Genomic DNA, 25,497 nt, shown 5'->3' with positions numbered 1-25,497 from the left:
ATTTCTTGTTGACTTAAGAATACTGCTTTCCATCTTCTATTTCTTTTAAAGCAGTATTTATCCCAGTTATTTCTTTTCGAAATCCATCTAGATTAAAATATATGTATGTATTTTTGGCATAAAAAACATTTATTTTGCTCATAAGTCTATAAATCAGGCAGGGTTTCATGGGTCAACTTAAAAAAACCTTTTTATATTAGATTTTGATTTACATAAAAACTGGGAAGATAGTATTGAAAGTTCTCATATAGCCCACACCCAATTTCCCCTATTAACAACTTATATAAGTATAATACAGTTGTCATACTTAATGAAGCAATCCTATTGCATTTATTATTCACTACAGTCAATATTTTTTTCAGATTTTCTTAGTTTTTACTTTTTGTGTTTGTTTCAGCATACCATCTAAGATACCACATTACATTTAGTCATTATGTCTCCTCAGGCTCCTTTTGGCTGTGACAGTTTTTCTGATTTCCCTTGTTTTTAATACACAGTTTTGAGGAGGACTAGTCAGGTATTTTTTAAGAAGTTTCTCAATAGAGATTTGTCTGATGTTTTTCAGGTAAGACCGAGATGATGGGTTTGGGGGAGGAAGATCACAGATATAAAGTAATATTTTCGTTGCATCATATCAAAGGTATCAAATGATTTATCAGTGTTGACACTGACCTTGATCACTTGGCTAAGGTGGTGTGTGTCGAATTTCTCCACTGTAAACCTACTGCCCACTCCCTTCCCTTTTCACATAGTACTCTTTCGATGGAAGTGTCCATGTGAAGTCCACATTTAAGGAAGGCCACATTTAAGTTAGGTTCAACCTTCTAGAGGGCAGAGAACCTACACAACAAATTAGTGAGAATTATTCTGCATGGCATCTGTCTCTTCATTCCATTTATTTATTCACTCATTTATTTCTGTGAGTATGGACCCATGGATATTTAAACTTGGTTAATAATTCAATACTTATTTTGTTATTCAAATGGTTGCAGCTTTGGCCACTAAGAATTCTTTGTTTGCTTTTATGTCCTTTTGACATACTCCCCAAATTGTGGGGTTTCACATTTTGTTTTGAGCACTCCCTTTATGGCACAACAACATTTCTCACCCTTAGAATAAACCATTTTTTCAAGATGCTTTAATTCCTTTTTGTGGGAAAATGATTTTAGAAACCATCAGCTGGGTGCTGGGCATGCTCATTGCTACTCCAGTGTTGTTGCTTCCAGGCCCTCTTGCTGATAAAGAATTTTTTTTTTTTTTTTTTTTTTTTTTTTTTTTTTTTTTTTGAGACTGAATCTCACTGTCACCCAGGCTGATTCTCCTGCATCAGCCTCCCAGGTAGCTGGGACTATAGGCACATGCCACCACACCTGGATAATTTCTAGTATTTTTAGTGGAGACGGGGTTTCACAATGTTAGCCAGAATGGTCTCAATCTCCTGACCTTGTGATGCACCGATTTGGGGCTCCAAAAGTGCTGGGATAACAGGCATGAGCCACCACACCTGGCCAGAGCAAGGAAATATTTTTTTGTATGTTAATTCATATAAATACACATATCAAAAAATGTTTCTATGTATATATTCATCTATATTAAAAGTATCTACAGTAGGCTAAACATGAGTTAATACTGATGTCTCAACTAGTCCATTCCCACATAGATTATTCTAGCTTTCTCCATTGTTTGTTTCTAACCACCCATTTCAACAGCAAGAAATCTATCCTCACCATCCACCATCTATTGTTCAATTCCAGTATACATGTACAGTGTCTCAGAATTGTTAACACATACCCCCAGGGGAAACAACCTTATCAACTAGAGTACAGTTCTGTGCAGTTCCTTTTGCCTTTAGTCTTACAGACTCCACTCATTTCCACAGCTTAGGTCAGCACCTTTGCTCCCTCACTTCAGTGAGGCTGATGCATACATTCATCACAGTCTGCATTCCATTCTGGGATACCCCACTCTCCTACATGACTTTTTAAAAATTTGCATGCATTATAGTTCACTCTGTGTGGTAAAATTTTATAGGTTTTGACAAATGCATAGGGTCATGTATACACAATTTCATTATCATACAGCATAGTTTTACCATCCTAAACCCCACCATCCCCCACTGTGCTTTATTCAACTTTCGGTTCCCTCTTCTCCTCTGAATCCCTAGCAACCACAGATCTGGATTGTATAAGACTGTGTTTAACTTTTTAAAAAACTGCTAAACTGTGTTCTAAAGTGGCTGTACCATTTCGTATTACTGCCAGCAATGAATGAGAGTTCCTGCTACTCCACCTCACCAGCAATTAGCGTTGTCAATTTTTAAAATGTTCACCATTGTAATAGGTGTGTAGTAGTATATCTCACTACATACCTATTTGCATCACCCTAATGAAAAATGATGTTGAGTACGTTTTTGTATGCTTACTTGTGAGCTGTATATCTTCTTCGGTGAAGTGTCTATTTGAATCTTTTGTCCATTTCTTTCCTTTATGGGGGAGAGCAGTATCTTTTTACTATTGAGTTTTTAAAGCTCTTTGTATATTTTGTGTATAAATTCTTTATCAGATACATGTTTTGAAAATATTTTCTTCGTAGTTTTATATTTTACATTTAGGTCTATGAATCATCTGGACTTCAATTTTGTGTAAGATATAAGATTTGTATCCAGATTCATTTTTCTGTATCTGGACAGCCAATTGTACCAGCACCACTTGTTGAAAATATTATTCTTTCTCCATTGAATTATCTTTACACCTTTGTCAAAAAATCAGTTGACTATATTTGCATGGGTCTATTTCTGGGCTCGCTATTCTGTCACCTTGATGTGTGTGTCTAATTTTTCACCAATATCATGCTGTCTTGATTACTATAGCTTTACAGTAAGTCTTGAAACTGGATAGTGTAATTTCTACAAGTTAGTTTTTCTTCAGTATTGTACTGGCAGTACTTATTTTGAAGTACTTCTATTAAGTTCTTTGAGTTCTTCACCCCTCCTTTCAAATCCTACATTTCTCTTATTAGAGTTTTTAAAATTTAGATTTGTGTTGTTCTCTTATAATTTTTTAAATTCTTCTAGCCAGTTTTGAACTATTATAGTTTATTTGTTTTGTGGGTATCTCCTTTTATGTTTTCATTATTTCTAAGAAAGTTATGCTTCTCATACCTTTTCTAATGTAAAAACCTTTATATGGGCTTCAATCACAATCCTTTTAACTGCTTATTTTTTAAGTGAAATAAATTTCCCTGTAGTTTTAGAATGGAGGGGCGAAATAGCTTTTTTTTTTTTTTTTTTTTTTTTTTTTAAGCTTTAAGACTCTAGAGCTCATTCTTGTTTTTGCAAAGCAATGAGAAACATGGCCTTGTATTTTCCAAGATTTGACTCTTCTGGTGAATTCTAACATACTTCTCAAGGAGTTCTCTTTTTATTTCTACCATTGTTCCTTTTCTGATCAACTACTCCCAGAAGTTTCTTACCAATGTTAGACCTTTCCTAGGAAAAGAGCCTCATTTTCATTTGAAGAATGTATAAGCCACAGAATGCTCCAAGTATTATCAGTCATTATTACATCATGGTTCCTTTGTACTGAACATGAATTGGATCTGATAGAACTCCCTTCTATATTTGGCAGCTTTTCTCAGATTGGCCACCGTTTTCCAATGAGTAGAGATGGGTAATTTAAGGTATGCATTCTTCTCAGGGTCCTAAGAACTGTAGCTGTCTTCCCTCTGCTTTCTCCTACACAGATGAGATACCACAACGGTCTTGAAACCATCTATTGGGGATTCACTGAATTACTGTTCCAACTAATTTTATTGTAGATGTTGCATATGTCTTTGGTTTTGCTATCCTAGTTGTTCAGCATGTTTTTATTTGAGAGGTGAAATTTCCACTATTAAACCAACCTTGCCTTCTTTGAATAAGCCAGATTTCGTTGGAATATATTATCCTTTTCAGTATAACTGAATTCATTTGCTAGTATTTTGTTGGGAAATTTGTAAAAATATTCATGAAAGACATTGGTTTATGTTTTTTCTTGAAATGTCCTTACTGGGTTTTGTTCTCAAGGTTATGCTGGCTAAATAGACAAATGTTCATTCTTTTTTAGAATTAGTTTGTATTAAGTTGATATACTTTATTCCTTAAAACTTTGTTAGAATTTTTTGCTAAAGCCATCTGAGCCTAGTTTTGATGAAATGTTTTAAATATTTAATTTCTCTAATTGATATGACAGATTTTCTATCCCTTCCTGTTTCTATTTTCAATTTCATTTACTCTTCAAAATCATTGAGATAAACTTGTCCAAAGGCTGCTCTTATTATCACTTTAATGTTTATAATATCCATAGTTACATCCCCCTTTTTATTCTTCATGTTGGTAATTTAGTCTTTTGTTTTTTGATATGTCTTGTCAGTCAGTGTCTGTAATTTTAGGTGCTTCAAGAATTAGTTTGGCTTTTTAGAATTTTTCTATTATACATTCATTTCTATTTCATATACTTCTGCTCTTAATAATTTCCTTTGTTCTGTTTTGTTGTTCTTGCCCTAACTTCGTAAGAATATTTTAATCAAGATATGTACTTCTTTTAAAACATGTACTATACATAATATATACCATAAATTGAATAATATAGCTTAAAGGCTCTAACATTTTCCTCTGAGCATAGCTTTGGCTGCAATCCACACATTGTGACACATTATATGTTTATTAACATTCAGAAAAATATGTTCTAATTTCCACTGCAGTATGTTCTTCGACTCAGAGTATTTAGAGGTATATTACTCAATCTCCAAATATTTTGGATTTTTCTAGTTTTTTAAATTAACTTGTTGATTATTCCTGCTGTCAGAGAACATGCTCCATATGATATCCTTTGATATGTGTCGACTTGCTTTCTAGATCAGTACATAATAAAACTTTCATATGCCCTTGAAAAGATTTCTATTCTATGTTGCTTTAAGTGTTCTCTATATATCAATTACATCAGGCTTAAAAATATTGTTATTTAATATTCTATATTTTTACTAAGAATTGTATCTCCTTGTTCTATTAATTACCAAAAAGTGCATCTTAACTATGATTATAAATTTGTCTATTTTTTTTAGTTCTGTCAGTATTTGCTTTCCATATTTTCAGGCTATGTTTTTAGACACATACAAATACAGATTTGGTATATCTTCCTGGTTTATTTCCTATTTTACCATTATAAAATTCTCTCTTTATATCTAATATTTTTCTTTAAATTCTATATTATCTTTAATAGAGTGACACTAACCTTTCGGTTAGTGTTTTCATGCTATCATTTTCATTTTTTTACTTTCAAGTTTTCTCTATCCATATGTTTAATGTTATTATTTTGTAAAAAGCATATGTTTGGTATTTTTAAAATACACTCTGACAATCTATGTTTTTTAATTGGAGAATTAGTGCATTTACATATAAAGTAATATGATATATTCAGGTTTAAATGTATCATCTTACTGTTGATTTCTATTTGTTCTATGTTCCTTTTCCTTCTCTTTTATCCTTCATTTTAATTAACTACATATTTTGTATCACACTGTGCTCCTTTTCCCTTGGACTATCATAATTTTTTGACTACTTTTTTTAGAGTCTATGCTACAGATTTCAACATACATCTTTGACTTAATAAGGCAATAAATATTAGCACTATGAATTCCTGAATAATTTAAGAATCTTAGAACATTTTAATTCCATTGACCCTTCCAATTTTGTGGTACTGCTTCTATTATATTCTAAGCTTTTTTTGAACTTAAAAGTTGACTCCCATGTTTTTCTTGACATTGACTTTTTGAAAAGACCAGAGCAACTGTCTCAAAGAATATCCCACCTATAAAATGTGTTTGTTTCCTCTTGGTTTAACTCTTTCCTCTATCCCATACACTTTCTGGAAACCAGAAGTGAGATCTAGCTAAATTAGGCTTAGGTAAACATATTAAGCAAAGTACTTCATAGGTTATACTTTGAGTTTTATATTTTATCACATCACATTTTATAATTCTAACTTCATAATATTCTCACATAGATTCCATGAGATGGTATACGTAAAGTGCCTGACATGTTATCTGACATAGGATAGTTAAAGAGCAGAATTTCTCAGTTTTGGCACTAGTGACATTTTGGGCTGAATAATTCTTTGTTGTAGGGCCATTTTGTGCATTTAAAGATGTTTAGAGATACTCCTGTGCTCTATCTGCTAGGTAGCATCTCCCAGCTGTGACAATTAAAAATGTATCTAAACATTACCAAGTGTCCTCTGGAAGACAAAATGAGGCCCAGCTTAGAATCACTTATATAGGACAAAAACTCAAGTGTTTTAATAAATATTCCTCAAGCAGTTACTATCATGCCTTGCTCAAGGCTGTGAGATTAGGAGCTAAATGGGACATGAATCCTGACCTCAACATTCATGGTTCTGAGAAGAAACAATCCAGAAAACAGGGAATTAAAATATGGTGTCATAAGTGCTGTGATAGGAAGACACCTGTGTTATGAGAATAGGGGCACCTAACTCCGCCAGAGGCATAGGGTCCTTTCACGGAGGAATAGGGAATTCTGAATTGAGACCCAGAGGACAGACTTCCTTTTCCTTTCCCAGGAAGACCCAAGAGAACAAACCAATAATGACTACTCAGAGTGGAAATAAACCCTCCAGAAATGAAGCATCATAACCCCTAATATTTCCAGGCTCTATCTTAGAATATGATCAATAAAGATTTATCTATTACCAAATACAGAGACACAGATAAGGTGAGCCAGGAGTAAGGGCTAGAGATGGCACAATCCACCGTCATCTTGTTAATAGCAAATGTATTATGTTTTCCAATTCCACATCCCCCCGTCTGTATGAAAACAGAATGAATAACCAAAACCAGATTAACGCCAATCAGGATTAATGTCACACACATCCCTTCTTGCTAACACTGAAAGGTATTATGAGAATGACCATTCAACTGTGTATATGAACCCAGTTGCCTGTGTTTCCAATCTTCTTCCTGATTAAGTACTTCTTCAGATCACTTGCAGTAGAAGTCAGAGATTGGCTAGCTGTTCACTAAGCCTGTTTCTTCTGCTTCCTGGGCACACAGCTCAACCATCTTTCCTCCATCCTCTGCAGTTTCCTGTGGCCACATGACTGAGTTCTAGCCCAAAGTATGTGAGACTGGAAGTGACATGTACTTCTTGAAATCTGAAAACCTCCCACGTGAAATTTTTCATGCTGTTTTCTCTTCTCCTGGCTTGATGCAGACAAACATTGTCACCTTGAAAGCCAAGATTTAAGGAGGGTAAAGTCGAGGAGAGGAAGACGACTTTGTCCCTGAGTCTCCCTTGGAGAAGGGAGGCCTTATCAGCAATGCCCATATTGAGTTTTAGATGAATAAGAAGTAAACGTCCACTGTGTTAAGTCACTGAGATTTGAGGGTTTATCTAGCACAGCAGCTAGCATTACCCACCTAATACACCAACACGGAGAAATAATCAGGTTTCCTCTGCAACTGTAATCCATTCAGTTCCCCAGACATGCATGGGTATTTCAGCCTTGTTCACCAAGCCAAAGAAAAGAGGCTTTGCCAAAATATTTCACCAATACTCCCTGGAGTTAAATGTTTAGATGAGAGGTTACTCTCAGGGCCCTTACTAAAGATCACACTTCATCTAATATCTGCTGCACATGAGTATGGAATAACATCATCTTTCATGTCAGACAGAAGTGGCTTTGAATCTTGGCTCCCCTCTTGACCATTCCTTGACTCAGTCTCTCTGGGTCTGTTTCTTCATCTGTAAAATGAGGGTAATTACACCTCATAGGAATTTTGTGGCAATAAAAAATACAAATAGCATGTAAAACACTAGCATAGTTCCTGGCATGTCCAAGGTACTCAATTAGTTCCTTCCCTAAAACAAGGAAATTAGTGAATTGGGAATTTTCTTCACTCTTCTAATCAGTAGACTAAGGAGTGGCCTTTTCACAAAGGACCATGTGTTGATCTTTGTGTAGAAATGCTGAATATTTCATACAAAGGAATCAGGTTCAACAAATACTTTTATGTTCTCTTTGGTCTAAATAAGAACTTGAGAGTTAAGAAACTTAAAAATAAACGTGTAAACAGAGACAACATTCAGTCTTTTTATAACCGTTTTCCCTTGCAAGAAATAAATGTCATATTTTCAAACCAACACCAGCAGAACATATGCTGGGATTTGACCCAGAAGGAGAACAATGAATGAGACGGTTCACACAACAGAGAGGGAGGAAGGCATTTTTCTGGGTAATACTAATTGATGTGCAATGGGGACCTTCGCTGTTCTTATGTGGCCCCAGATAAATTGATTCCGGCGGAAAAGATGGCACATCTCAAAGCTAACTAGTCAGGGGCAGGCACGCCACCTTACCCAAGCCCACCTCTGTAAATGAGATTTGGCAACCAGACAGGTAAACAGAGCACAGTTCTTCTAAGGAAGCCGGCAGAGCTGTGAGCTGTTGCAGCTTCATCCTTTTGACTGCAGGAGAAAGAGGCTGAAATGTCAGGGCAACCAAGATTCAGAGAGAACTTTGAAGAGAGCCACCCACCAGCATGACTAAGTGCTCTTGGGGACAATCCCTGCTCAGAGGGCAGAAAGCAAATATCCAGATGTTATGAGCTGCCAGATGTGATTAACAGAGGAAAGGTGAAGTCGCCTACTTAACCATCTGAGCAGCCCTCCTCAAAGTCATCCGAGAGTTTTCTGCAAAAGTATTCATCAACAAAACAAATGGAGGCTCCAACTGTCTTCCATTCCCATCCCTTTTCCTCTCTCCCTCTCATTGAGTCAGAACAGTGGCCTATTTTTAAACCACTGGCAATGCATTCTCTCGTGGAAACGTGGGGGCTTCTTGACACAGGCTGATGCTCACTCACAGGAGATACAAGCGCACTGAAGGCTGCGCCCACTCACCAGTCCTTCCTCTCCCACAAGAGTGGGGCAGAGAACACTCAGGGAGGAGAGGGCCTCAGGAGGGAGCTTCTGCCCGTGCAGAGGAGTAGGGAGTATCTGATGCCGGATTTCATGACAGGGTAACTGCAGGCTTCCCTCCTCCGTGGAAGGGAAGGCTTACACTTGGTTAAAAACCAGCCCCTTATACAGGTACCAAGACAGAACTCAAGCCTGAGAGGAAGGGAAACAAACCCTGGAAGCTGATTCTAGCAACTTTTACAGAAAAGGAGTGTAAGTAGATCTCAGTGTTTCTTTAACATGCATCTAATGTGCCTTAAGTATAATAGCAAACATTTTATTAAAACACTGGAGACCTTTTTAAACAAGGTCATAAGGCCAATTTACAAAAAAAAAAAAAAGCACTAAAATTAAAAAACACTTTAAGAAAGGAGGTTGTGCTGTACTTACAGTCGCTCCAGCTGCTTCAGGTCCTGGAAGGCGCCTCTCTCGATGACGCTGACCTGGTTGTCTTCCAGATGCCTATAATCACAGAGACAGCAATGACTAAGGACAAAGCTGGGCTCAAGGACCCTCATACTAGGCTTTGTGCCATGCAGGTATGGTCACTCAGCCCCTCCCATGATCGTCAGGGTCCCTTCAACTGGGATCAGTCTGATGGGACAAGATAACTCATATCCCAGCTTGGTGTCACGGTAACCAGGGTTTCGCCGCCTGCACACTTCTACCTGACAGATTGGTTTCCATGCCTCTATTTTAAGAATGTTCTCAGCAAATGTCCCCCCAAGCACTGCAGGATGTTGCGCAGAAAAGGAAGAGGTAAAAGCTGCTCTTTATAAAAACCACACATAGATTCAGCATCTCTTCCCTGGGAACTCCCTCCTCCAAGGATTCAAAAATACTTCATTGAAAAGGGCCTTCCCTCCTCACCCTAGTAGAAAGGGTGAGGCTATTGTGAAACGATTAGCTGTCCCTAAGAAAACCAGCCTGGTCCCAGCAACTCCTCTCACTGAGAGTCCAGCTAATCCCAACCTCATGATGATGGTCCTAAAAGATCAGGCTCCCTCCCTCTAGCCACACGCTTCACTCACCCGCCTAAGTTCTCCAAGCAGGTGATTACAAATCCTAAACATTCTGTGTAAGTGAATTGGGTTCATGCATGCAGTATATCCAAAGAATTCAACATATAATGAAATGTGTGTTTCCTTAACTTAAAAAAAAAAAATGGCCACTTAAATGGATGAGCTGAACAGCAGAGAAGAGAAGCAATGAAGCTATGTAGCTTCCATTGGGGGCTGACCTTAGGCTGGGAAATGACAGATTGCACATGGTGGCTGAATGGGACTTAGCGTGGATGCATTGTCATCAGAGAATGTTTCTTTAGAAAGTGAAGTTTAGGAAGGGCCGTGGATTCCTCTGGATTACACAGGAGGAGAGGTGCGCACAAGCACCTAAACAAATGGCAGATGGAGAGGAAGAGCAACCCTGGGAAGCTGGGAAGGCTGCATCTTCATATCAAACTGAATGCTCCATGACAGTCTGTCCCTATTAGACGTTTCATAACCTCCTGCACTTCTCAGCCTTAACAATTGGACCCTTGTGTTTGGTTCCCAAGTCTATTTTCCCCACTGTGCCTAAGGAGCAAGAAGATAGACATTCTGCCCATCATTGTACTCCCAGTCCTAACACAGTTGCCTAGCACAGCAGGCACTTCATCAACGCTTACTGAATGAATGAAACCTACAGAAGACTTTGGGCCACGGCACATACCGACTGTATATGTGTCTGGGACAGGTAACTGTATTTTGTTTGGGCTTGATATTTTATATTTTTGTGAATTTGTTGCCAACAGTTGAAAATCAGGATATTTCACGTGTATACACACCCATACCCCACAAAAGAAACTCCTTTTGAAAAATCAGCTCTCACATTTCCAAATATCAGTTGACCAGGAGTAGAACGTCAGGCGAGGGTACCCAGCCCCACAGTTTGCCATGTCCTCATCCGCTCTGCTTCTCACATTTCTATTGCTTCTGGCCCCTCACAAGCTCCTCACTTAACAGCTGTAGAAACGATTGAAGGGAGAGGCTAAAAGACTTGCCCGAGGAGAAATTATTTATGCCAATTCCCACAGCCAGGTAGGGTGGGCCTTCTAACTCCCACTCTGGTGAGCGTACCAGATTTAGTTTAGAAGCCCTGTTTTGCTTGCACATTAGCTGATGATATAAGAGTGGGTTAACTAGTCAACCTCTCTGAGATTCAGTTTCCTCATCTGTAAAATAGAGAAAATACAACATTGCAAAAGTTCCTCGAGAACAAAAATGAAATAAGGGAATCATGTAGCCCAGGTTCTGCTATATGATTAGAGGCTTAAGAAACGCTGACCAGGTGCGGTGGCTCACTCCTGTAATCCCAGCACTTTGGGAGGCTGAGGCAGGTGGACCAGGAGGTCAGGAGTTCAAGACCAGCCTGGCCAACATGGTGAAACTCCATCTTTACTAACAATACAAAAATGAGCTGGGTGTGGTGACACACGCCTGTACTCCCAGCTACTCGGCAGGCTGAGGCAGGAGAATTGCTTGAACCCAGGAGGTAGAGGTTGCAGGGAGCCAAGATGGCACCACTGCACTCCAGCCTGGGTGACAGAGCAAGACTCTGTGTCCAAAAAAAAAAAAAAAAAAAAAAAAGAAAAAGGCCTGGAGCAGGGGCCCACGCCTGTAATCCCAGCACTTTGGGAGGCTGAGGCAGGCAGATCATGAGGTCAGGAGTTCGAGACCAGCCTGACCAACAAGATGAAACCATCTCTACTAAAAATACAGAAAGTTAGCTGGGCATGGTAGCACGTGCCTGTAATCCCAGCACCTCAGGAGGCTGAGGCAGGAGAATCACTTGAACACAGGAGGCGGAGTTTGCAGTGAGCTAAGGTTGCGCCATTGCACTCCAGCCTGGGTGACAGAGCAAGACTGTCTCGAAAAAAAAAAAAAAAAAGGTTTTTCCCTTGTCTTCCTTTTCCATTCTACCATATGCAAGGAGGGCCTTGGAATGCTAATAGTCTCACACTAGCGCATCATGCTAAATAGGGTCCCACTTCAACACTCATGACTGGGGGTTTCCTGAGCTAAGTTTTTACTATCCATCCACCAATCAAATCAATCACAGACTTTGTAGTCATTATTTCCTTGCTGGATAACAAGGAGCAACTCTAGGGTATTGTAAGTACCACATTCCCTCTGGGTTTCTGAGGGAGCCTAACTCACCCCTTCTGTAATGAATCTTAGTTCTATGCTAATGAATCTAACACTTCAAGTTTCTTTCAGAGAGGGGAAGAGAAGAGATGCAAGGATATCTATATGAGATACACCGTTTCCACCTTGTGCAGGCCCTGGAAAGCTGACTTATTGGCTTCATCAAGAAGCTGGGTTTTTTTTCCTCCCAAGACAAGGTCTCACTGTGTCACCCATGCTGGAGTGCAGTGGTGCAAGTTGCTGGGACTATAGGTGCATGTCACCATGCTCAGCTAATTTTTTTTGGTGGGGAGTAGAGATGGAGTTTTACAATGTTGCCCAGCCTGGGGAGCCCTGCCCAGGCTGGTCTCAAACTCCTGAGCTCAAGCAATCCAGCCGCCTCGGTCTTCCAAAGTGCTGGGATTACAGGCATGAGTCACTGTATCTAGCCATCAAGACCATCAAGAAATTTTTTGACTTCTGAATTCCTGTCAGGTTCAGCCAAAGAGAGGCACCAGCAGGAGATCAGAGGGTGGAGGAAGACTGTGGTTGGGAGACTTACTCCTCCACCCCTGCCAAGCCACTTCAGGCTGACTGCATCCCTCTACCTAACGCTACAGCTCCCTACTTTTGCCAGGCTCTGATAACCACTTCCTCCCTGTGCTCCCTGAGGCCCAGGGCACAGTAGTGGCCCCGTTTTGACTCTGGCCTCAAGGAACTGCACTCTCTCCTCTAGGTTTCTCTTCGCCTTGCCCACACCTCTAAATAAGTCTTTACTTCACTCTCCTCATTTGCCCTCTTTTCTGCTGGGACCCTCACTGCCAGGTATCTACGTCCCTTCCAGATCTAATTCCTAGTTCCATCAGTGTCCAGCCTAGAACCTGGCAATCAGAGGTTCAACAAATCAATATTTGATGAATAAATGGATCAGTGAACGAATGAGCTAAGATCCTCCCATCCAGACTTCTGGGCTGAGATGCAAGCCAGGAGCAAGCACTAAAAGCCATTGATACCTTCCCTACATTTTCAGACAGGGGATCCAGGAAGGGCTGGACATCCAGAAGGGCTGTCCACGGATGGAGTCTGTTCTGAATTAGAACAGAGCCTGTGTTCATTTTCAGCTCTTTTGCAATTTTTTTTTTTTTTTTTTTTTTTTTTAGCTTTAGCACTGGATCAGGATCAGAAATCGCCCCCCTTGTGATGATGGCTGGGGTGGAGTTTAACTTTTTTATTAACCCCGTTTGGGATAAAGCTGGCTCCCACATTGTGAGCATAGCAGAGCCCTTAGACTACCAAGAAATGAAACATAATTTATACCATCAGAAGAGACTTTTTCCTACTCCCACCCCATGGGAGAAAAAAAAAAAGGTCCTGGGCAATTCTTCTATCTTCTCCTTAAATGCTCTTCATTTGGGGAAAATCGCCCTGGGTTGAGACCGAAGTGCCTCAATCTCCATTTTATCTGCTTTTGCCCATATTAACAGTTTGACATAGAAATGGGTGGCCAATTATTCAAGACTACTGAATCTTTTCTAGCTTCTCTAGAAATTGTAAATAAGAAACAGATATGGGGAATGTGCCAAGGTGTGAAAAAAATCTTTTAAAAAAAGATAGTTGTCTAGGTTACTCAGCTAAAAAGAATAGATTGAGGAAAAATATGGTAAAAATGTCTGGATATTTTATTGGTGTTAGTTAGAAAGCATTTCAGCTATTCCACCAGGCAGATCCTTTCACAGTAATAAAGGGCCACTTCAATGGGATTGTCTTTGAGTTGATAAGGAAGATAATGAAACAGAGTATATTAATAGTCTATGGGGGGGGGGTTAAGGGAAGGCTTTTTGGCATTGCTTATCAAAATAAGAGAAATGTACCAATTAACTGAAAAGATAAACCGTAGTCAAAGGAATGTTGCAGACCATCCAGGGGATACTAAAACAATCTTTTGTGATTATTTTAAACTTTCTATTTGCAGAGAGCAGACACGAAAATTGGAGTTTTTATTAGTCTTTCTGATGTAACGCTAAGAAAATCAAAGGGTTGTTTTTGACTTTGTTAGAAAACGAAGCATTAGGTGAAATTTCTGACTTGTAATCTCTCACAGACGCAGGGGAAATAAATTTTAAAAAAATAAGTGAGAAGGTAAACAAGCGTCTGTTTGTTAACCTGGCAAATGACATAGAATCAGGAGTTGTTACCTATACCTCTTCAATAACAATCGCCCTAAAACTGAACCATGGAATCCCCCCACCCTGATCCCAGTCTCGACTCTGATCCACGCACACCTTGTCAGAACTACCAGTCACTTGATAGACACATGGCTGCTGAGGCAAAAGACTTGGCACAGGGCGTGCCTTCCCTTTGAGGTTGGTGAGAGGAGAGTGTTCGAGACCAAAGATGGAGAACATGTCCATGTGGAGAGCACCTGCAAGCTGGAGGCCCAGGATTCAGATTCACCATGTCTCCATACATGTGTACGTAAGGGAAGCTCAGACAAGCCCCCACATTAACAGTGCTGCATTTACAAAATGGGTAGACTATCATTGTCTTAGTTTTCTCAGCTTTCTATAATGCGAATACACAGCGGCACTGCATGGAGGTTAGAAAACACAGGGTCCGGGTTCCAATTCCAACTCCTTCAGTCACCTGCTATGTAGAGTTGGGACCACTTACCCTATCCATGCCTCTGGTTTTCTCTGCTACAAATAGGGGCTCATACTAATGCCCACCTTGTTTGTTACCACTATGTAATACTGTGCTGGGCCCATCAAAGTATCAGGTCCATCGTCATTACTAACAACTCAATCAGAAAATAAAAACTATGTTGTAAAATTAATGCTTCACAAGTAATCCTGAGAATAATCAGAAAATGTTACAACAATGAAGCACTACATGTATAACTATGAGAGCTGAAAATACTTCTAACTACGTATTCCCTATACTGCAAATGAGAAAACTGAAGCCCAAGGAGGAAAAGTAATCTGCCCAAGGTTTCATGGGTAGCTAATTCTGAATCAGGACCAGAGCCTGGTACTTTCTGAACCAAGTACAAAATTCATTCTATTTATTATATAGGGCTATTAGTAAAAAGGAGGTAGCTTCAGGTACCAAGACTTTAGCTATTACTTCTAGTAACAATTTGTCAGCTAAGATTTCATGGCATACAAATACCAAGGCCAATTGGCCCAGGCTGTACGTCTTGCCTGGAGCCATGTTTATGGGTCAAAATTAACCAAGTAAAGAAGGAAAAAAAAAGATCTAAATTGTTTTTTCCTGTACCTCTGAATGTCTTAGACTTTTCGACAGACAAGCACTTGGGAAGTTTCTTATCACTCACAGACTTAAGGATGGATGAAAGTGTTCAATATTCAGCAATGAAACCTAATATTCCTTGCTCCCCCAGTCCATCAATGCCCATCTCCAATTCTGCTACCTGTCTGCACAGCTGTGGGTGTTCAGCAAGGGCCCTGACCCTTTCTGATGCTCTCCTCCCCTCCCCTCCATTAAGCTACAAGACAGATAACTTTTGTCCCGATTGCTCTTTTAATGCACAGGCTGGAGAAGAAATTATCATCTCTATGGAAGGGAAGCATGGTCAGTCAACCTGACATCGCTGTCATCCTAGAAGCTGGGCATGCTGATTTATTCGTTCATAGCCTTCCGCTTTCCCTATCACTAGAACTAAGTTCTTCCATCGATCCAGCTCAGCCAGCAGCATCCAGACATGGACTGTGATACCCGTGAGCACGTGGGTACACTAATGAGGGGCTTTCTGCTGCAGAATGGTGAATTCCTGTTGTCCAGGGCTTGGGAGCGTGGTGTCAGGGGCAGTGGAACATTTTTTTTTTTTGCAAGGCTGAAGAGCTAAAAATGAAAACGCACCCGAGAGCCATCAACTACTTACAAGACTCGGAGGTTCTTGAGCCCAGCGAAGTCCATCTTGGTGATCCTGGTGATATTATTTCTGTCCAGGTCACTGCAATGGAGAGCAAATTCAGGTCAGATTTTTGTGGGTTACAATCACGGTTTATTTAATCCAGACTGGCTTGGACTGAAGGGACATTGCTTGTCCAGAAGGCGGCAATTCTGATGATTAACGATATCCCTTGAGCATGCCCGGCTAACCTTAAGGATATTGTATGGAATAAACCATTCATTATGCACATAGCAGAACTCTGTTATGTTTAACTGCCTGCCTTCTGTGGTCCCTTCTTTAGGTAACACATTTTTTTGTTGAAGTTTCCCCTCCCCCAAATCTCAGATCATGTCATACAAATGGGGCTGACCCCTCTTCCCAGCTCTAGGCACTGGCATCTGATCCAGGCCAGGCTGGTAAGTATCTTCAGTCTCCCTGACCACAGCAATTGTTTCAGAAATGCCTAAATGACTCAAAATCCCAATAACTGCTTATCTGCTGGGATTGCTAAGCTGTTCAGGGTAGCCAGAAGCCATCTCACCACCACAAAAACAGTGAGCAGATGGTGCTCTCCTATGAATGTCCAGACCCACTCATGCCTGAAGCCAATTACCTCTGTATTTTGAGAGTGTATGACCCATTCTATCCCATCTCTCCTACATTTTGATTTAAACCAGTTTGAGTTGAATTTTCTATCACTTAAAATCAAAAGAATTTGCCTGACTTTGGTATGTAGCTAGAAACTAACAAACAAGACAAAAATTGTCTATTTTCCAGCTACTTTGCAAACTCCCTGAGGGCGAAGGACATATCTCATTTAACTCCATACCCAACATGGTAGATAGAGTATGTGCTTGGCACACAGCAGAGGTAACTTCACTCATTTCACATGTTAGGTAAAGACATTTGCATGGATTACTCCTGCCTCAATTTACAGGCTTACGCTCCTGAATATAGCCCCAAAGAGAAGGATTTGCCATAGAAGAGCTGAAGTGGTGGTGGTGATATTTAAGTGAGGGTGGAGGGCAGCATGGATGATGGAAAAACAGTTCAGAAAAACTGAAGTCACGAATGAGCCTGTGAACAACTGCATGAATATTCCGTGTTCACTAAAATAATCTAACAAGACTGAATGCCAAAAAAAGGAACCATGAATAATACGCTACAGTTCTCAATAATAGATGCTGAATAATTGATCTCTACAGATTATGCCCTCTTTAACCTTCACTTTTCAGGGTTTTGGCCCTTGGACTTTCAACAAGGTATCTGTGAATTATCTTTTCTTTCTGAACATTTTTATACTAAGAGCCATTTTTCCAACGATGAATCCCCATCCAAACGTTCATCTCTTCTTCGTTTTTCCTAGTCACTTCCTAAAGATGCCACCCTGCAATTATGCCTCCTTTATACAGTTGCATAAAATGAACAGGGAAGGAACTCAGATTCTAGCACTTTATATATAAAAAAAAATCGAGTTTGAGGAGGGATTACTTTCCTGATATCAGACATAATACTGAAATAAAAATCAAGTGAGTCCTTGAGTAACCTCGCACAGGTACCTCCTCCTTTTCTCCTTGAGTTTTCCAGTACCTAAAACAGCATCAAAGTTGTTTCTGAACTAGCTTGTGATGGAGAAAAGCAGCATTTAGACTTCTCTGGCTAATTTGAGTGCTGGTTTAGGGGAAAAAAAAAAAAGCATAGCAAGAATTACCCAGGAAAATAAAGGGTTATCCATGCAGGGATGGGAAACCTGCAGACAGAAATCTGTACACACTCCAAAGCATCACACGTGTTCTTCTTACCTCCCATCTGAATTCAGATGGATGTTTGGGGACCTCGACAACTGTGAATATGACAATGCAACTAAGGGTTTAATTACCAGGACACAGCATGGTATCTCAGCAGCTTGTGCCAGCATCTGCAGCACCAATATTTTCAATGAATATTTATTATGTCAAAGCACACTGAGTGCACTGCTGAAATGCTGAGGATGTGGCGGGGGGCAGAGGGTGTGCTGTGGGACCGTCTCTGGCACAGCATTCGTGTTTGGGAGCTGAGCTTCAGAGGCAGGCAGTCCTGAGCTTGAATCCCTGTCCTGCCACTTACTGAGTGATCTAATGGCAGTGCACTTCATCTCTGAGGTGCAGTTTCTCCATTTACAAATGAGGCCGACAATCTTGACCTCAGGAGCTTTGATGAGGGTTAAATGAGATGATGTACACACAGCACTTATCTAGCACTTGTTAAGCGCTCAATCACGGCAGCTATTACTGTAATTAGTTGAAGCGCATCTCTCGCATCTCAACTCTGAAATTTCAGTTCACCAACAGAAGCTGACAGCCCCATACCCCAAACTTTGTGCCTATAGATGAACCCTGGGGTCCCCAAGACACTCCTCGTTGGTGTGCTCTCTTCCTACAGGTAAAAAGAGGGGTCTATTTTGTGGCTGAAAAATAGAATAATGGGGCCAAGAGTGCCCCCCCAGCCCACTGCCTGTCCTTTGCAGCATTTCTGTGACCCCTCTTTCCATGGTATCTGAGTGCAAGTGACACAGGGACTACGGAGGAGGAAAGGGCTCTCCCCTCCCACTGAGCTGTGCTGCCTGCCTCTGCCCACCTCCCAAACACACATACTCCCAGGAAGGCCAGGGAGCACGGGGACTTTGAGGTGAGATACCGCTAGCCCCCAACTCCACACAGTCGGGTCTGGGTGAGTTTGAGTAACTTACTTTCCTTCTCCAGGCCTGCATGCTCTGCAGGAGCTTTGTCTCCTACTTGCAGGCCACGGGATGATGAGAAACACAAAGCTGGGGCTTCAACACACATGGTTAGAAATGGGAATGGATTACACTCACCCTGAGGAGAAGCTGCCTGTCCCAAGGCCAGCCCCCACTGTCCCTGCCCAGGTTCCTCCAGACCTTTATGACCTTCAGCTCTGGCCTCAAGGGAGTCAGTGTATATCAGCCTGGGATGGGTTCTGAACTGTCAGCAGGAGGGGTGATCCTGGATGGGGGCCAAGGACAGTGTCCAGATGTGGATGTGAGAAGTGTGGTGGTCTCCAAACATGTCTGTCATTTCTTTTTCTTTTTCTTTTTTGATACACTTGCTATCAAGGGGTGATATCTATGCCAATTTCCCTTGAACTTCAGCAGGCTTTGAGACTGCTGGACAAACAAGACTGTGGCAGAAGTGATGCTGCAAAGCTTCTGAGGCTACCTAGAAGAGGCAATAGGGGAGGGGCTCGCTCTCTCACTCCCCTCACTTGCACTGCAGCCTTGAGCTGCCATATGAGAAAAGCAGATGATCTGAAGCCTCCATGCTGGTGAAACCACATGGAGGAGGAGGAGGAGAAGGAGGAGGAGGGAGAGATGCTAGGCTTGGCTTAAGTCTTCCAGCCCAGAGGTCAGGCACATTAAGTGCAGATTCCTTTGGGACTCAGCCTCAGCCACCATCTGGTTGCAACTTATGAGAAACTCTAAGCCAGAATCACCCAACTGAATGAACCACTCTTGAAATCCTGACCCACAGAAGCTGTAAGAGGTAACAGTCATGTACCATATAGCAATGTTTCAGTCAATGAGGACAGCATATCCGATGGGGGGTCTCATAAGATCATAATGGAGCTGAAAAATTCCTAGTGACATCGTAACGCGACGTATCACTCACATGTTTACGTGATGCTGGTGAAAACTCTACCGCACTGCCAGTTGTATGAAAGTACAGCACATGCAATTATGTACAGTACATAATACTTGATAATAAGTGACTGGGTTACTGGTATTTACTATGCCATACTTTTATCACTATTTTAGAGCATACTCCTTCTACTTATTTTAAAAAAATAGTTAATGGTAAAACAGCTTCAGGCAGGTCCTTGAGGAGGTGTTCCAGAGGAAGGCATTGTTATCATAAGAGATGACAGCTCCTTGTGTGTTACTGCCCTTGAAGACTTTCCAGTGGGACAAGATGTGGAAGTAGAAGACAGCGAGATGGATGATCCTGACCCTGTGTAGACCTAGGCGAATGTGTGTACACAAGTGTCTTAGTTCTTAATAAAAAAGTTTAAAAAGTGAAAAAAATTGTAGGCAGGGTGCGGTGGCTCAAGCCTGTAATCCCAGCACTTTGGGAGGCCGAGACGGGTGGATCACGAGGTCAGGAGATCGAGACCATCCTGGATAACACGGTGAAACCCCGTCTCTATTAAAAATACAAAAAACTAGCCAGGCGTGGTGGCGGGCGCCTGTAGTCCCAGCTACTGGGGAGGCTGAGGCAGGAGAATGGCGTAAACCCGGGAGGCAGAGCTTGCAGTGAGCTGAGATCCAGCCACTGCATTCCAGCCTGGGCAACAGAGCGAGACTCCATCTCAAAAAAAAAAAAAAAAAAATTGTAAAAGTAGAAAAATGTTTATAGAATAAGGATACAAGGGAAGAAAATATTTTTGTATAGCTATACAGTTTGTGTTTTAAGCTAAGTGTTATCATGAAAGAATAAAAAAGAAAAAATTAAAAGTTTATAAATTTAAAAAGTTATATAGTAAGCTAAGGTTAATTTACCATTGAAGAATTTTAAAAATATTTAGCATAGGCTAAGTGTACAGTGTTTGTCAAGTCAACAGTAGTGAATAGTAATGTCCTAGGCCTTCATATTCACTCACAACTCACTCACTGACTCTCCTGGAGCAGCTTCCAGTCCTGTAAGCTCCACTCATGGTAAGTACCTATTTAGGTATACTATTTTTTATCTTTTATACTGTATTTTTGGTTTTGTGCCTTTTTTTGTATGTTTGACATATTTAGCCAGGCATGGTGATATATATCTATAGTCCCAGCCACTTAGGAAGCTGAGGTAGGAGGATTGCTGGAGCAATCCAGGACTGGGCAACATAGCAAGACCCTGACTCTTAAAAGAACAACAAAACAATAGGTATATCTAGAAACATAAACACTCACCACTGCTCGGCACTGTGTTACAACTGCCTATAGCATTCAGTAGAGTAACCTGCTGTGCAGGTTTATAGCCTAGAAACAATAGGCTATAACCATATCGCCTATGTGTGTAGTAGGCTATACCTCCTAGGTTTGTGCAAGTACACTCAGGATTTTCACACAACAATGAAATTGCCAAAGATACATTTCTCAGAATGTATCCCTGTCATTAAACAACACATTACTGTACCGAAGTGACCACTGTGTCTTAACCCATGAAGTTTTGGGGTGATTCATTGTGTAATAATGGAGAGGTGGGACAGAAAGGAGGAGAAAGCCACCTTCTGAATACTCAATATTTACCATCAGCAATGGAACCCTATTCACATGGCTTTTGGTGGCAAGGCCTTTCTGAGACTTGTGTGCCACCTCTGAGAACCTCAGTCCTGTCATTATGGTCAAGGATGGCTCACGGGGGCAGAAGGCTCCCAAGTTATTCTGGGGATGAGGTGAGAATTGTTCCTTCTTGCAAGCTCAAAGGAGTAAAGCCTGCATAATTAGAGATGCCCATCCCTCCAAGTGGGGCTTAGGATACCATGGGAATCACCTATGGTGTTACGTTACTAATCACAGTAATGAATATCATTCACTGAGCATCGTGGCAGACTGGCGAGTTGTTTTGAGTTGTGCTCAAGACAGAGGGAGAAAGGTTTCGTGGACAACCCAACAGTCTGCCACAATACTCAATGAATGATAATCATGGACAATGCACCAGCCTGAGCATACGGATAGATTACATTTCCCAGCTGTCCTTGCATGTATGTGCAACCATGTGACTGAATTCTCATCACTGTTACAGGGGTGAAAGTACTATATGCTACCTGCGGGCCTGAGGAGTAAAACTTCCTGCCCCTTCCTTCACACTCTCTTCTCTCATCTTGGGTGGGATTCAGTAGATACACTGGAGGACCCCAGGGATGGGAAATTGAAAGAGCCCAAGTCCCTGAATGACTGCATGAAACAGAGGCCTCTCCTCCTTTGGTCCCCCCACTGCCCACACCTCCCCCTCCGCCCGCGCACAATCATTTACACACATTAAACTCAGACCTATTCAAGAAATAACTCCTAAACCACTGAAATTTGAAACTATTTGTTATGGCAGTCTACAGTGGCAAATAAAGTATCTTTGATACAATAGCTTTCTATGCTTTTTTTTTTTTTTTTTTTTTTTGAGATGAAGTCTCACTCTGTCACCCGGGCTGGAGTGTGGTGGCATGATCTTGGCTCACTGCAACCTCCCCCTCCTGGGTTTCAGCGATTCTTCTCCTGCCTCAGCCTCCCAAGTAACTGCGATTACAGGTAACTGCCACCACGCCTGGTTTTTTTTTTTTTTTTTTTTTTTTGCATTTTTAGTAGAGACAGGGTTTCTTCATGTTGGCCAGGCTGGTCTCAAACTCCTGACCTGAGGTGATCTGCCCACCTTGGCCTCCCCAAGTGCTAAGATTACAGGCATGAGCCACCACGCCCAGCCTTCCATGCCTTCTTCTCTTTGCAACAGTTCTGAAAGGTAGATATTATCTTACTTCAACAGATTAAAATGCTGTAGATCAGCCTTAATAAAAGCTGATATTTGTTGGACCCATACTATGCACGAGGTACTGTGCTGAGGACTTTGTGTTCGTTTATCTAATCCAGACAGCAACCATATACGGTAAGTACTATTATCTCATTTTTCACATGAGGAGGCTGAAATTTAGTTTCCCTCATCCCCACCCTAAGCTTAGACGATTATTACCAATAAAGAAATTTAACATGAGTTCACATACCAGGGAAGTAGGTAATGCCAAGATTTGAACCGGGACTCTCTGAATGCAAAGGCCATAGTTTCACTTATCACATCCTACTGCTCATCTACCATTAGAGCATTTTTTATACTGTATCAGGTTATCCACTGAATTTTTTAAAAGAATGCATAAATAAATGCACAAACATAATAGAATTTCCCGCTCCTGTGCTTTGGAGAAAAACAAAGACATACCCACAGTAGCTTTGCTTCCCTCACTCCAGCCAAGACAGCACATTTCCTACCCTGTCTCCCAGTGAAGTCCTGGCCAGGGGAAGTGACTGAGCCGCTCTGCAAGCTCAAGGAGGAAGAGCTTTCTTGCTGTGTTTGCCCCTATCTGGTTTTGGTCATGTTAGTCAGCATCTGCCATGTTGCCTCTATAAACAGGCATCACCATGGTAATTTGGATTGTTTTCCCCCATCCCAATCAGTGAATCATAAACCAATGCTGAGACTTGGAGCTTTGTGGTATTTTCACATCTGTTTGACACCTTGGGTGGGGTAGGGAGAAAGAAGAATTCAGAACAACACTGGAAAAAATGAAACAAAAATGACATTTTCTAGGTCAGGCTACTGGCCTTATCTTGGCACATGTGTATCCATACCCTTCTTTTTATTCATTCTGTGGCATTCCTGCAAAATTTTCTTCTGGCTGTGGCACATCTGGGAAGAGCAAGGAGTGAAAAAACAGCCCTCAGCGGAAGCATAGTGTAGGGAAAAGGGCTTCCATTATAAATTCAAACGGTGTGGATTTGAATCTCAACCTTTTTACTCCTTAGCCATGTGGCTTAGAGAAAGGCACTTAACTTTATGGAACTCCAGTTGTTGTTGCTGTGACTTTTGTAAAACATGACCCAAGATACCACCTCTGTCAGATTACCATGAGGCTCAATGGAGAAAGGTTTTGTTTTTTGTTTTTTGACAGAGTCTTGCTCTGTTGCTCAGGCTGGAGTGCAGTGGCGCAATCTCAGCTCACTGCAACCTCTGCCTCCCGGGTTTAAGCGATTCTCCTGCCTCAGCCTCCCGAGTAGTTGGGATTACAGGCACCATGACCACATCTGGCTAATTTTCATATTTTTAGCAGAGACGGGGTTTCGCCACGTTGTCCAGGCTGGTCTCAAACTCCTGACCTCAGGTGATCCATCCTCCTCAGCTTCCCAAAGTGCTAGGATTACAGGCATGAGCCATGGTACCCGGCCAAGGAAGTACTTTCTAAACAGCATTCAGAGTGCTTAATTTTTCACCCACAGGCTACAACTGGTAGGGAGAGGATGCAATGATGTAGCTTGGGATAGACTTTTAAAAAGATGTTCATCTGTAATGGTGAGATCTGTGATGGTTAGGGAGCACACCATTGCTCAGACCAGACTTTTAAGACTACCTGTCCCCTGTACACTGAGTGTTTACAATACTGCCTTCGGGGTTTCAGGAAAGAAGATCGGGTCTCAACACGAAGTAAACCTGTAGGGGCTACCACACAATGCAGTCATTCCTTATTTCAAGGATATGCAGGCAAAGTTAACTCAGGTTGGTCATGATATCTAGGAGATCCTTGTGATGGGTAGGAGGCTGAACTACATGACCTATGGAGTCCTGTCAATAACTCTGTAACTGTCATCTTTCGGGAGCCCAGAGCCAAATGAATTTTTAGAAAATGAAATATAGCTTGGTCCTTGTTCTCAAGGAGCCTGGAGTCTAGTTGAGGAGATATGCTAAGACTCAGGAGATTCTTAGAGCTAACAAGGCAAGAATTTGCAAAATGAAACATTAAGAGATGTGGTCTAAACACCAAGGGGAGTAGGCAAGCAGGAAGTCAGAGAGAAGACCTCCTGCTCCTGAATAAGCCTTTCAATGTGTGACGACTCCACATTCAAGATCCCACAGCATAGCTATCTCGATGGATTGTTCAGTTACAGATTGCAGTCCTTGTTCTACTCTTTCCCCTCCTTCTCACAACTGCACTTGAGTAGTCTTAAAAACAAACAAACAAAAAACCAACTTGAAAAAAATTCCATAGTGTGATTTGAGGACTCCTACTCAGGAAAGGGGTATGAGGAGCCAGAATTAAGAGGCCCCCATAGCACTTCCTGACCCTTCATTTACCACCAGCAAAGAAGAGGTTCCAACCAAATCAGAACAAGTTGGCAAGGAAGCAGTGGCCTCAGTTTCAGTTATGCACTCACTACGCTTTCCACCTGAATGGACCACATCACAGAAAGGGCAAGGTTCTGCGCTTCTTTGCTTCCCTATGAGCTAAGCAGGGGATGGGGGAAGGATCAGACTGAGGACAGGGTATTTATCCTCCCTGAGAGCTCACCCAGGTTAGCTAGTTTTGCCACCAAAGGTTACAGTTGCACTTTATGAGTGTCCATTCATTGGTTCCAGAACACTTTTCTTCCTCCTATTTCTTCTGGCTTAGAGGTGATACCTGCTCCATTGCTTCTGTGGTCTTGGGTTCTATAGCATCTATCTGAAACATACCCACACCTCTGAAATGATCCCTGTGTAAATAAATCAACTCTCCTGGAATATTCCTAATTTGAATTTTCTACCTGTTCTCTATTTCTTACTGATATACCATTCATTCATTCAACAAGTCTTCACCATTAAGTTTCAGAAATTGTGCTAAATGCTGGTATATAT

At 41.3% G+C, this 25,497-nt stretch overlaps 1 protein-coding gene across 1 annotated transcript in view; it reads right to left on the bottom strand.

The window, feature by feature from the left end:
* Positions 1 to 25,497, bottom strand: part of SLIT3 (slit guidance ligand 3) — a 637,958-nt gene that overhangs the window by 571,940 nt on the left and 40,521 nt on the right. The window contains exons 2-3 of the mRNA XM_008015258.3: positions 16,076 to 16,147; positions 9,401 to 9,472 (exon numbers count right to left, since the gene is read on the bottom strand). Coding sequence (XP_008013449.3) covers positions 9,401 to 9,472; positions 16,076 to 16,147 — 144 coding nt within the window. The remainder of the gene's footprint in view (positions 1 to 9,400; positions 9,473 to 16,075; positions 16,148 to 25,497) is intronic.

Source organism: Chlorocebus sabaeus, chromosome 23, assembly GCF_047675955.1.
Source record: "Chlorocebus sabaeus isolate Y175 chromosome 23, mChlSab1.0.hap1, whole genome shotgun sequence".
Classification (NCBI taxonomy): domain Eukaryota; kingdom Metazoa; phylum Chordata; class Mammalia; order Primates; family Cercopithecidae; genus Chlorocebus; species Chlorocebus sabaeus.
Note: the sequence above shows the minus strand (reverse complement) of the source record. Positions and strands in the feature narration are given on the sequence as shown.